Below are 14725 nucleotides of genomic sequence, written 5' to 3'. Positions count from 1 at the left end.
TGGTTGACATTGATTCTACAGGCATCAATGGCTGAGTGCCCACCTCCCCCTCCCTGGGCTCCTGAAGCTCACTGTGTGGGCATGCATGTCTTCTCAGCCAAGAGCCGCCATAGGAGATGTGCAGTAAGGAGAAGTTTCCTCACAGAATTACTCTTAGAGTTTTTATTTCTTTTTCTGTCAGGCTGGGGGTAGAGCCTTTGGCATGAGTAAGCACATCACTGTGATACACTTTGTGCTTTTGAGCTTGATGCCAGCTGTGGAATGCATGGAAGTGTAATCTGAGGAAATGTGTGATGGGCTGGTGACTAGATTTACCTTCCTGTGAGCATACAATGGGGAGATGCCTGCACAGGCCCTGTGTACCGTCTGTATTTTGACAGGAGTCATCTTCGGGTGCTGGTGACAGCTGTACTGAGATTTGCCTTCACTTCCCTTCAATATCTCCAAGTCAATGAGTACTAGAAAACAGAAAACCTTTGGGAGAATTTTATATAACCTCCCTTCCTTGAAAATAATCAACATCGTGGTATTAGTGAGGGCTCTCTAGAGGAACAGAACCTGTATAATGAATATATGTTACAACAGGCTATTTTTTAGGTTGGCTTACCTGATGTGCACTAGGCAGCCCAACATTCCTGGCTGTACTCTGGAGAGCCTGAGACCTAGTAATTGCTCAGTCAGTGTACAAAGCTGGATGCCTCTCAGCCTCAAGGTGGTGAGGAAGGCCTGAAGAGTCACAGAGAGCTGCTGGTCTTCAGGCCAGCCAGAGAAGCACAGTTCTGGTAGCAGATGGCCATACAGTGGGTTAGTTCTGCTCCCTAGCAGGAGGCACTGGGGTTTGTCCATGCAGCCTCTGCACATCTGACCTGTTTGTGGGTGGATCCCCCTCAGTTAATCCTGCCAGTGCCCCAGGAGGCATGACCAAATTTAATCAAGTTGACTGTCATGGGTAACCACCATGCATAGATACCGCTTTCAGGTTGTGTTGGTAGAATTAATGAGCTGTTTGATGTTTAAAATCACAGACCAAAATATATATATATTTTAATGCAATTTTCAGATGAGTTTGTTGAATGTAATTCTTATCAGAATAGACTTAGCTGAAAGTTTAAGTCAACTTGGAATAGTATATTTGATAGTGTGACGTTAGTGACTGGGTGAAAACGAAGATGGTAGTGTACGGGCAGTAGCAGATGGCAGTGTGTGTGTGTGTGTGTGTGTGTGTGTGTGTGTGTGTGTGTGTGTGTGTTTGTGGTTTTTGTTGTTATTTTCTTTCTATCTTTAGATTTTTAAATTTCTTTGTATGAGTATGTTGCCCTCCAGCATGTATGTGCAGAGCCCGTGTGCCTGCTGCTTATGAAAGCCAGAAGAGGCAGGTACCAGTTGTCTTGGAATGAATGAGAGTTATAGCCAGTTGTGGTCCACTGTGGGTGCTGGGAACGAAACACAGGTCCTGTGTAGGAACACCATGAACTCTTAACTGCTGAACCATCTCTCCAGTCCCTGTTTACTTTGCTTTTTTATTTAAAGTGCGTACAGAGGTGTTAGTTTACGTAATTGTTTTTTAAGACTGATTTTTCTATGTAGCCCAGGCTATCCTAGAACAGGGGAATGCTGGGATTTGGGATTATATACAGTCCACTGGTCTCCTACCCAGCCTTCTGTTTCCTTGTATGTAAAATACTTTTAATATTCTATTCTGAGTATAATTTTCATAGTTATAAACAAGTTACACTGAGAAGAAAAATGAATAAAGTAGGCATATTAATTTTTCACATTAGATTAAAAAAAAAACTTTAAAAATGAAATCCTCTACAATTTCCTTCTTTTTTGTGTTTTGTTGCTTTTTCGTTTTTTTAAGTTGTAATTTGTTCATATTACATCCTGATTGTAATCCCCTTGCTCTTATCTTCTGTTTCCACCCTCCCTCCCTCTCCCACCCTCTTCCCCTCCCCTAGACCTCTGACAGATGGAGTCCTCCTCCCCCACTGTCTGACCACAGCCTATCAACTCTCATCTGGTTAGCCTGCATCCCCTTCCTCTGTGTTCCCATGGGGCCTCTCTGCCAAGGGGCAGTGGTCATATTGAGAGCATGAGAGTTCTTGTCAGAGACAGCCCCCCACTTCCCCCTCCCCAGGTGGAGAATGAGCTGACCATCAGCTATATCTGAACAAGGGGTCTAGGTTCTCTGCTTGCAATGCCCCTGGTTGGTGCATCAGTTTGTGGAGGCACCCCTGTCTTTGTTTGGTTTTGGAAGCATGGTTTCTCTATGTATCCTTCGTTGTCATGGAACTTGCTGTGTAAACCAGGCTGGCCTCAAGTCACAGAGATTCTCTTGCCTCTGCCTTCCCAGAGCTGGAATCTAAAGTGTGTGCCGCCTACACCTGGCATCTTACAATTCTCAAGGAGCTATCTTATGTCTAAGGTAGTGTTCATTGGGTTTCTCAGTTTGAAGAAATTAGTAGATGAGATAATAGAGTGAATCTGATTGGCTGGTGATGCCTGCTGTCTTCCTATAATCAGCTGGTGATGCCTGCAATCTGTCTCAAACTGAAGCAGCAAAGGAAAGAGAAGACGTTCAAAGTCCACATTTACATCTTCCAAGTCATCTTAGAATGTTCGCTCCTGTGTGATGGAGAGTTCAGTGGTTAGCTCATGCTGGTGTGCAAAGCTCCAAACTTAGTGTGTGTGTAAGTGTTACAGCTCTGTGAGGAAAGGCTTCCTCAGTGTGTTACAACTCTGAGGGGAAAGGTATCCTGGCAGCTGGGAGCCAAGGCAAACCATAAAGTCACATCACACAACAAACCTCACACAGGAGAGGGAGGGAAGACCCCAGAAGGGTGGCTGCCTTTGTGTGGGTGAGAACTGAGCTGAAGGCAAGCTTCTTGGGGACGGGGTTTTCCAGGGTGAGACTTTCCAGGATGGGGATTGGTGGGATTTTGAGCTAAGGGATTGGTGGTGTTTGGTGAGTTTTCAAACCCAGAAATGCACTCAGACCTTTTTCCTTACGCAGCCAATAGCACCAAAACATAAAAATAAAATACAGATTCATCTTATTTCCAAAATAACTTTACTGGGCATTCTGTTTGATTTTTAACATTTTTTTACAATTTAATTTTTTTTAAATGTTATTTGGTTTTACAACTACAAGACAAGACTTAAAGCAGAAGTAGTATCTTTTAGGCATCGCTAGAGAGAGTGCGTGCACATACCTGAGGCCCTGACCTGTCCACTAGTGTGACAAGGTGCTCAGCTGGTCTTTCCTGCACTTCCTTATTGAGTCTGATACAAAACTGTAGAGAAAACCTAAGACCTAGTGCCCGTCTCCTGGCTCTTAGCCAGGTCACATCCTGAAGCCTGTTTTGCAAACGTTTCCTAAGTGCACACACAGCCTCGCTCAACTGTACCAAGTTGTCTTTTGTTGTCATGGTGTAAAAAAACTAATGCTTTGATGACAATCGTAGTGAATTCTCTAGAAATGACCAGCACAGCCATGATACGTAGCATGTAATGGATTGTTGCTTTGCTTAATTTTAGAAATAAATCACCCCTCCGTGGAGGAACAGCAAGACACACCACCAGGTATGACATTTCCTTAGATCTAGTATGTTTTGCTTTTTTGTTTAAATTCAAAATACTGTCGGTGTTAAACTGGCCTTATGAAACAGATCTATAGTGAGTCAAAATCTTAAGAGGATTTCTGTACTTAAAAACAAAAAAGACATTTGTGTTTTAATGGCATGATAGAGTCATGGAAAGAAAATACCACTGGTTTGGACTAATACATGTGTGTTGTGTAGAATTAAATAGATGTTTAGCAAATTTCTATATGAGCTTGCTGTTGCAAATGCTGGTGGGAACATAAACTAGGATTTGTGCGTTGTTTTCATTCCCTTTCTGGTTGTCAGGGTGTTTATTGGTGGATATAGAAATGGTTTTTCAGGTAAAAGTGGAATAGTGTGTATGTTAGGACTTTCCTCTCTTCCTCATCTTCTCAGCCTACTTGAGAGCAGTGCCCAGGGCTGCTCAGGACCCTTAGCCACCACATGGAGCCCACTACCTACATTTTCCTTTGTTCCCGAGTCCCCTGTCCCCAGGGAATTAGGGTGGGAGCAGCCCTTGAGCCAAGGCTGATGCTGTCAGGGGCTTTTCAGAGGTGGCATAAGCTATGGTGACCATATCGGCATGGGCAGGGAGCAATGGTGACCATATCAGCATGGGCGGGGAACAGAGTGTTTTTTATGAGATTTTTCTCTCGCATCTCTTCTCTAGTTGTATTTTATCATTTCTGTATTTTATTGTTTTTCTCTTCGTGTCATCTTGGTTCATTTTTTGCTCCTTTTCAGATTGTATGGAACACAGATCTTTAGCATTGATGTGGATACCTGTTACAGGTTTTGGTAGAAGTAATTGTACATGCCAAAATGAATTGAATTTCAGAATAAAAAGGAGCCAATGAAAAAGCTAATGAGTGTTTTTAGTTGTGCCTTGGCTTATTTGGGGGATGTGTTTTAGGCATTGGCTGTTTTCATACCCTGTACATGTATGTTAATTAATACACAGAAACATTTAATTTAGAGATCCAAATTTATGTAATTTGGTTGGAGCAGTGTGTATCTTGTTTTTCAGAATAGGCAGGCATGGCAAGGGAAGCTGACACTTTTGTTGGTTTTCTGCTTCATGTTGAATGCTGCTCGACATTGACAGAAAGAGCAGGTTGTAGGATTAGCATTTTGATTGTTATAGGCCTTTTAAAAATGTATTTGAGAAATAATCTGAGAAATAATGAATTTTCTAAAGAGTATTTTCTATTTGTAGTCTATACTTTTTTGTTTATTATTGACCTAACTACAGCGAAAGGAATTGAGCCTATAAATCTCTGTGCTTCAATGTCAGTGTCTTACAAACCAAGGCCCTAATTAGTTTGGGACATAAACATAAAATACCAATTGGCTACCAGGGTAGTGGAGTAAGGCGCATTGAAAATCGAGATACTTACCAGCCTTAGTAAAGCACATAGAAATAAAGGTGTGGCCCATGGCGCAGGTCCCAATGTGTGATGAAGCCTCAGTTGGTGGGTGTGGCTGTTTCTGTTTATAGATTAATTAGCTTGCTCTGTGAGGTGCAGCAGGAGGAGCTGGAACTCCGAAAGAACTAACAAAGAGCTGGGACCAGCAAAAGCCCCTAGACCAGATAGACTCTCTGAGGCTGTAGTTTGACTTTGCGGCAAGAAAGTGTGAGGCTCTGAGTCCACAGCAGCCATCTGGAGCCTTTGCACAGGGATTACTCTTTTTCTATACCTTGGACTTAGTGTCACATCACAGTGCAGTTTGTATTATATAATTGTACAGAGACACAATCAAAGTTTATTAATTTTATCTTGGTTCGGTCAGTTGATTGCTTTCGCCAAAGTGTTGATTGTCCGCTCGCCGGGACTGCAGAAACGTGGCCCTCGGGCCTGTCCCCTCGCTAGAGCCCATCTCTGGAGCTCTGAACCCGAGGACTTCTGTAGAATACAAAGTCCTTGCCGGCCTTGACCATCCCAAGACTAGGTTACACGTTCCCACTGTCCCTTGCTAAAGCTCACAATGATGTGTTTACTAGTGTTAATACCACGAGGCATTGCTACCGTACAAACAAACAGTCACAAGGCAGGAAACAAACAGCTCATTGAGCATTAGCGCGGTGGGTTTTTCGACGGTTCATGGTCTAACCTAATAGTTACTGCATCTCAGGAGCTCGGTTTGCTGTTGTGTTAGCTTTTCAGGTGAAGATGCTGGGATCTGGCGAGGCAGCGGCCATCCCCAGACCCCAGAGGCAGGGCAATTGAGCGTCACATGGTGATTCTAGAACCTACAACTCAGCTTTTTCTAGAACATTTCAAGTAAATGAAGGTCATGGAGCAGATGGAAGTTTCTCAGGCTTTTTGAGTGTGATAGGTTAGATTTGCCATGTTCCTGTGTGCCTTTCTCAGTCTTCCTCAGCTGGTCGTTTAGGACTGGGGACATGGAAGATTCGCTTGCCATTTGTGGCATAAGACAGAGTTGTCTCATCACGTGACTTTTGCTTCCTTAGTAAATGTATCGGTGCTTTGTAGTGTATGAGAAATCAGTCTTACGAAGTTGTCGTTCTTATATTTGAAATTAAATATTTTGAATACCAAATATTTACAATTGATTGGTTAAATTATTTACCTTTTTTTTTTTTTCAAGTTTCTGCCTTTCTCCTTAAACTCCTATTTTTATTTGAAATCATATAGCATATTCCTAGCAGTTTCAGAACATAGAGCCACAGATCCGCACGACACCAGTGGGATGACTTAGGAAGGAGTCACCTATGAGGTTCCTTAGAGTAACATTTTCCCAAACAGCCCTTAAGACCTCGTGAACCAAGTGGCTCCAGAAAGTTTGTGTCTCGATGTGCCAGCCAAAGAGAAAAAGAATGCCACTTACATTTTGAGAGTCATTTGACTCAGAAGGGAAGTATGTGGGTATTGTGGCTTCTGCGGGAGTCTTCTGCTCCTGGCTGCCTGAAACTGGTGATCACACTCTTGGCTCAGCCCCACTGTGGAATATTCCAGCAGTGGGCATTGTTTCCCTCCATTAGTCAAAGACCATGTCACCCAGGGTTTCAGAAGACATGCTGGAAAGCAGACAGGCATCTCCCACTGTCTTCTACATAGTGTTTGGAAATAGAGATGTGGATCTCAAAGTAGACAAAAAACAAAAAAACAAAAAAACACTACTTTTTTTTCTTCAAGTAGAGGAGTTACAAGATCAAGTCCAGATTTGAAAAGAGCTGTGCGTATAGACGGTGGAGATGAGTAAGGCAAAAGTGAGTTCAGCACAGTCAGTAGGAGTGCGACTGGGCAGTGTAGAATGACAGAGAGGAAAGCACCGGTTCTACAGAAATGAGAGTAGAAACAAACCATTGCGAGGGCACAGGGTGAGCCCCGGTGGGTGAAGGGTGGTACTCCACGGAGATGCCCAGGGTAGGAGGGATGAAAGCAGCCGCTGAAGAAACTAGCTTTGTGTGCTTGGGAGGGAGTTTGCACCTTATAAAAGCACTTGGAAGTAGCAGCTTTGAATACATGGAAGCACATACTTCAGTTGGGAAGATTGTATAGGGAGGTTTAGGGTGTTTAAAAGGATTTATCATGTGCACATATGTGCATGTATGTATGCACCTGTAAGGGAGTACGTAAACATGTGCAGGTGCCTGTGGAAGTCCAAGGGAACAGCAGATCTCCTGGAATTAGAGTTACAGGCATTTATAAGCCTGCTTGAATCACTGCTGGGAACCATACTTGACTAGGGTCCTTGGCAAGATCAGCAGGCACTCTTAACTGCTGAGCCATGTCTGCAGACCCTTATTACTATTTAACGAGCATTTAATTGAACAATTTCCCATTGTCTCAATATAATTCAAATGCAGTTTTTAAAAAAATCTATCTAGTTGTTAAATTCTAAATTATAAAGCCAAACTGATGATTTTAAGCTTCCCTATTGAGGTATAATTTGCATACTAAAAGTACTAAAATGTTGAGTTTTGACATGTGTATATGTTTGTAAATGCTCAGACCATAGTCTAGAAAACAGGTTACATCCCCAAAGACTCTGTTTTTCTTGTCAGCAATCTCCAGAACTTCTGTTCTGACCTACAGCATTTAGATTGGTTTTGTCTGCTTTTGAATTTTATGAAATCACATACATACATACATACATACATACATACATACATACACACACACATGCAGAGCATGTTTTTGTGGTTGGTTTCTGTTCAACATCATAACATAACATCTGTGAGCTTCAATTACCTTGCTTATAAAGTCCAGAAATTTAATCTTAACCGCTACTGTGTTCTATGAACATACAATAATGTTTTTATAAGTTTGCTTTTGGTAGATATAAAAATTATTTTTAGTTTTTGGCTACTCTGAAGGAAACTGCTCTATTCTTACACATTTATTTTGGTGGGTATTAAACAGTCACTTTTGTTGGGTATATAAAGGTATACATACAGTTTTTAATGAGTAACAACAGTTTTCCTTATATAATGGATTGGGTTTGTTTTGCCTTCATACAGAAATAGATGATAGCTGAATAGACAGACAGACAGACAGACAGACAGACAGACAGGTGTGTGGTTGGGTGAATGATAGGTAGGGTCTTAGCATTTCTGTTGCTGTGATAAACAATTATGACCAAAAGCAATTTGGGGAGGAAAGGGTTTATTTATTTCACTTTACAAATTACAGTCCATCATCAAGGGAAGCCAGGCAGGAACTAGAGAACCGAGGCAGAAGCGGAGGAGGAGGGCGGCTCACTGGCTTGATCCCTATGGCCTGCTCAGTCTGCTCACTTTTCCATTGCAGGCCCATATGCCCAAGATGGCGTTGCCCATAGTAAGCGGGGCCTTCCACATTAGTCACTAACCAAGACAGTACCCCACAGGCTTGGCCACAGTCACTTGGCAGGATTTCTCAATTAATATCTCTTCTTCCAACCTATGTCTAGGTTCCTGCCACGGTGACAAAAACACCGACCAGCACAGATAATGGCTGGCTAGTCATAAAATATCTTAACTAATTTGTAAAGACTTGAACTTAGCTCATGGTTCTACAGGATGTCTGTGCACACAGGATCAGCACATGCTTGGCTTCTGGTGATGGCCTCTGGTGATGGCCTTTTCACTGCATCATGTCAGGATGGAAGATAACATGTGATGCGTCAGGAAGGCCTTCTAGTTTGGCCTTCTCTCCTTGTTGTCAAAAACACTAATGACATCAGAGGTGCCCAACCTCCTGACCTTGTCTAAAGTGGCCTGTCTCTGAAACCACAGCTACATGACTTTATATTACATTTCTGACATATAAGTTTAAAGGAAACACACCAAGCCTCAATAGTAATGTGTCTTACAACAGAAATTGTATCAGCGTTTGACTGGGCCATAGAAAGCACCCACCCCCTTTCTTACCTAGTACCGTACATAGACGCAACTCTGCAGTGAAACAAATCACACACTAAAATCTGAAGCAAAAATACAGGCCTAAAGTTGGATATAAGTGGATTTTGCTTGTTTTAAAATACTTTAAACTTGTCAATAGCATTGAAGATTAATATAAAATTACTCTCTTTTTTAATTATTAAAATATTATTTATGTGTATGTGTGCAAGTGCCTGGGGAGACCAGAAGAGGGCATCAGATCCCCTAGAGCTGGGGTTATTGGCAGTTGTGAGCTGCCCTCCATGTGTACTGAGAAATAAACACAGGTCCCTGGGAGGAAAACAAGGGCTCTTTAACCCTGAGCCAAGCCAGCCCCTTAGCTTCTATTTTAGATGCCACATAAATACCATTGAGAATTCTTTATCTACTTATTTTCAAATACGAACTCCATTTCTTTGTATTCCTCTAGAATCCTTGGTAGGAGAAAGAACTTTAATGTTCATATTTCTCATAAACCTAAGATTGCTTCCCTTGGTGCTGTCATATGTCTTCACGGGCCCCAGACTCCATCAGCAGCTTGGTCAAGTAATGGCCAGAGGCTACTGGCTTGTTAGTTTATCCTGCTACCAGATTACTCTTAAAAACAAACAGAAACGTTTCCTTCAGCTGGTGTGTGTGTGTGTGTGTGTGTGTGTGTGTGTGTGTGTGTGTGTGTGTGTGTTTTAAATAGTATGAAAATGAAGCAGTTTCACAGGCTGCCTGCCTGACTGGTCCTTTAATTTAGATTTCCCCTTATTTTTGCAGATACTTAAAGCCTCAGAAAGACTGCCCCCACTACTACAGGAGGACCAGACTAACCATACGCTCCAAAAAGATGCCTGTGATAGATCTTGTGATGTGGTCACTGGCACATCAAGATCTTTGTGAATGAACACTAAAGATGTTTAGTTTGAATTACAGTCTGCTGGCATTTTAGTGTATTCTTTTTTTTTTTTTAATAACATGTTACTTTACATTCCTGCATGTCCTTATTTGAGAGTCTCTGTGGCTCTGTTAGGTTTCTTTTTCTTTTGTGGTACAGGTTTAGTTTTTATACGTTTATGCGTATTTTTCAGAAAGAGTTAGTAATTACATTGATAATATAGCAAAAATTGTCGCAACAGGGGTTTAATATATTATTAATAGATAGCATTAACTGTGACTCGTATGACCACTGTTAATCAGGACTTAAAAGCCATTGTGAGTACCTTGTATTAGCACTCTAAACACTGTGAGCGGCCCTAGAATGCTGAAATCATGTGGTTGTGTATATCTGCACTGATACTCTTATCGGCATTGTTAACACTAGCTTCCAGTGGTCAGGTGACAGCACTGGATTCGAAATGCTTTTTATAGTTTTTAGATGTTTTATTTAAAATTTTAATATTTTGGTTCAAGATGCAAATGATCGCTAATGTGCTTTTTGAGGTGAGGGGAAAATTAAACTCCTTGTGGGGACGCAGGGGAAGAGTAACCTGCAAAATATACATATCCTCAGAGTTCAGCATGCTGGATCAGTCACACAACAACTATAGTCCAGCCAGCATTTACTTACAGCTCAGAACACTCGCATAAATTACTGCTGCGTAGCTTAAGGACTGCCCTGCACTGGCCCGAATGAATACGAAGCTCTTTGCCCTGATCAGGATGAAGCCCATGCTCCCCCAGGTTGAGAGAATTCAAGGTGTATGAGAAGCAGTCACTGTCCCCAGTGTCTGCTGCTGGGTGCTTAATACACTGACAGCTTCATCCTCTTTTTAGTGTGGTTTGTGTGTGGCTAAGAAACAGTGCTATGATGGAAAATTGATTCCTTTAGAAAATAAGGCAGCTAGCTTAAATATGGTGTGGGCAAGCCACCAGCCATTATCAATAATTAAAAATTTAAAAAGCCATAAGGTCCAGATCCACCCATCATAATGCTCTTCTTATGGGTTTCTGGATCCTTCTATTTCCCCATTCTCCCATACCGAGGGGTTCTGCTCAAACTATGGCACCAACCAAGGACAATACGTGCAGTAAACATCGAACCCCTACCCAGATCTAGCCAACTGACAGGACATTCTCCACCGTTGAGTGGAGAGTGAGGAATGACTTTCACACAAACTCTGGTGTCCCATATTTGACTGCGTCCCCTTGATGGGGAGGCCCGGTGACACTCAAAGGAAGGATAGCAGGCTATCAACAAGAGACTTGATACCCTATGAGCATATACAGGGGGAGGAAGTCCCCCTCAGTCACAGACATAGGGGAGGGGAGTAGGGTGGAAGCAGGAGAGAGGGAAGGACGGGAGGAAACGAGGGATAGGATAACAATTGAAATGTAATGTGAATAAATCAATAAAAAATATAAAAAAATAACAACAACAACAAAGCTATAAGGTAGTTTCATTTGTGGACAAGGGCAGCTCTTGATTATGTTAACACTGCTTTAAGATAAAGTGATTTTTACCCCCTTCCTCTAGGATAAAATCAGAATAAGTCTTGTCTGAACATTGTAATCACAGTGTGCTGGCTTATGCATGCTGCCCCAATGTGTAACGATACCTCAGATAAGCCAATAAGCAATAATTTTTTAAAGCTATGATATGGATGCCATAGATTTAAAACTTGAATTATAATAAAGCTCTTCATATAGCAAATTATACAACACTACTTTTTATAAAAATATAAATATATATTAGGGCAACTTAAGAGTGACGTATTACTGATAAATGGCTGAAATAAGTTTCATTGAACTTTTATAAATAATCATTTCCAGAACTCTGAGAAGTGCGGGTTCATTGTTGCCAACTTCGAATGCTTTTATTTGATAAAAGAAATATGTGAATTAACAAGCCTTGTCTTTAAAATATGTGCTATGCTGGGCAACAGGGGCGGGTTGTCTAAAAACAATGTGTCTTTTGTGTCATGTTGCTTAAGAGCAATAAAAGGCAGATGATTTCTTCTCTATATTGTCATTATTTTGAAGTATTTTAAAAATCTGCACAACAGAATCGGCATATGTTATACTCACAACTAATTTAGCCTCACAGCAAATCTGTTGACCAAAATCATAATACACACCTTCAACCCCTTTTCTTAACCTATGTTTTTTTTTTGTTGTTGTTGTTGTTTTGTTTTTTCTTAACCTATTTTGTTCTCCTTCAGTACTGAGAATTGAAGCCAGGACCTGGTGTATGCCAGGCAAGCGCTCTACCACACTAACTTTATGCCTCAACATACTTAAGTGTAAACTATAACTACTTCTCGTAGCTGACGAGAAAGTTAGTGTTGATGATATGCACAGTGTTTAGAATAGTGCCCAGCAAAGAGCAAGTGCTCAGTAAGTCCTTTTCTTCTTGGCGTAGGGAGGTCCATATGAGGTCCCCAGAGGTGCATAGGACAGAGTATGATGTAACAGAAGGAGGCTGTGAGGAGGTGGAATCCCCCAGAGAACTCCTTAAGCGCCAAAACAGGCCTAGCTGAAATGCTTATTCCTGTTTTTCTCCACGCAAACTGGGGTCTCAGAACTTGGCTTGTTGATGTGATGTGAGGGGCAGGGCAGACACAAATGAGAATGGGCCTTTTGCCATGGGGCCTTGCGTAGACATCAGGTCCCTTGTCACCCCACCCTAGGTGCTGCATGAGAGAATGGAGAAAGATGCTGTCCTGGCTTCTGGGAGCATGCCCAGTCGTACTTGACATCCAGGTACCTGGGGAATCTAGGTGCCAGCAACTTAAGGAGACCTGATATTGTGGCCCATGGCGCGTCCACCTGGAATCAGCACCTTGTACTTGGGTTTGGAATGTTAGCCCCTTCCTTAGTTTTCCTCTAGGGGTGGAGAGATCTCTGGACCCCTTCATAGCCAGCACCCACCTGATTTGTGTAGGTGTGTTCTCTGTATGTGGCCTTTCCAGTCACTTTAACACAGTACAATGACTGTAGGATGTAGTGCTGTGGGCTTCTCATAGTACTGTGGATCCCACAAAATAGAGCTTCTTGGGTCAGATATTTTTTTTTTTTAATGTTTTTCTTCTTTGTTCTATCGCTGTTATCTACAAGAATATCAGGCAGATATTCTGCCCAGTTTATATGTACTGTTGTTGGGTCTGGGAGATAGTGGGGTCAATAAAGGACCTGAGTTCAGGCTGGACACAAAGATGGTGTTTAAGACTCTGATACCAGGGCAGGTAGAGATAGATGGTTTCCTGGATCTTACTGCATAATTAGGATAGTCAGAATCTGTGTGCTGTAGGTTCACTGAGAGACTCTGCCTCAAAAAGTAAGGTGAAGAGAGACTGAGGAGGACACCCAGTGCTGACCTCAGGCTTTGACATGCATGCACACGTACATGTGCATTTGCATGAGTGTACATACACGAACCACACGTATATACCACTGTGTGTGTGTGTGTGTGCTAATTACTGAGTGAATTGTCTATGCAGCTATCTAATTTTAAGAAGGTTATTGGTCGATAAGCTCCAACGTTCTGGGACATTAAATAGAAATCTAAGAAACATTGTTCCCCATTTCTTCCATTTAATGCTGTATGACTTGCAGCATTTAGCAAGAGTTAGATGCAGCGAGTCACTTTATTGTAGCTGCCCTTAGCAAGAGTGAGGACGTGTGCCTTTCTGTCATTTCATATCTCTTTCAAGGAAAGGTGTAAAGGCCAGCAGTGGGCAGAACACAGTGGCTTGGTATCTTGTACAGTGCTGGCCCTTACAGCTCGGGAAACTCTGTAATTTCTCAGTCTCTACCTACATCCCACAGGATGTCAGGAGACGAGAATACATGAGCCGTGATTTGCATATGGTGTCCAACTTGACACCCTGTATACCTGTCAGTTCCCTTCCTCTGTTTTAGGTCTTAAAGGAACAAAGCCATGATTGATGTATAAAAATCTCTTTTCTGCACCAAAGCCTGCCTCGTTTATTTTTCACCTTTCCATATTGGAATGTATTCCGTGAATGAGTCTTAGATAAGCAGAGCTCACAAGTCAAATGCTCTGTGTCTCTACACCTTGAATCATAACACTAACTATACCCGCACACTCTCCCATGTCTGCAGTGGGGAGAGGAGAGTTTAAGGTTTTGTATCCATTGCCCTCAGGCTCATTCCTAGGTCAACACATATACAGACACTTGTGGTTCCAGAAACAGCCAAAGACTAATGTCTACAGTAGCTATAATCAACTAATCCACCTTGAGAATTAGCTGGATCAGTTTTTCATTAGATAAATATACCAACTCTTAGGTTGCATGTGCAGAAAAGACATTATAATATATGGTTGCTTATTTCCTCTTGTCTGTGGAAGAGACAGGTGAGTTTCATTTTTACTATTCAGGGCACCAGGTGGTTTTCACTCCTCATTTCTGGGAGCTGCTTTGTGTGCAGCTGGCATAGACCTAGGTTCATCTTCAACCTCTTAGCAGTTGAACAGAGAGTGTACACCTGGGAACCGATATAGGCACCTCCAAGGAGTCATTTGCATATGTGTCAAGTCCTTTCACGAAGGAAGCTAATATCCAAGCAGTGTACTGTGCAACATTCTGTTAAAACATGCTGTGATTCTTATCAAGGAAGTTAAGGTCTTACGAGGCAATGAAAATATTGAATGGGCTTTGGTGATTGTTGTCTCACCACCTTCCTTTCTCCTTGGAGTAGGTGGCTGTCACTCAAGGAATGCGTAGTGTTGGTGGATGCTGCCTACACCAATGCTGCCCTACATAAGGAAGGCTGAGCCTGGCATCTGGTA

General features: G+C 42.1%; 1 protein-coding gene across 1 annotated transcript in view; it reads left to right on the top strand.

The window, feature by feature from the left end:
- The window catches only part of Asph (aspartate beta-hydroxylase), a 210404-nt gene that overhangs the window by 86508 nt on the left and 109171 nt on the right, over positions 1–14725 (top strand). Inside the window, exon 12 of the mRNA XM_051160059.1 lies at positions 3538–3582. Within this exon, the coding sequence (XP_051016016.1) occupies positions 3538–3582 (45 nt within the window). The remainder of the gene's footprint in view (positions 1–3537; positions 3583–14725) is intronic.

The sequence above is a fragment of the Acomys russatus genome, chromosome 2 (genome assembly GCF_903995435.1).
Source record: "Acomys russatus chromosome 2, mAcoRus1.1, whole genome shotgun sequence".
Taxonomy (NCBI): Eukaryota; Metazoa; Chordata; class Mammalia; order Rodentia; family Muridae; genus Acomys; species Acomys russatus.
Note: the sequence above shows the minus strand (reverse complement) of the source record. Positions and strands in the feature narration are given on the sequence as shown.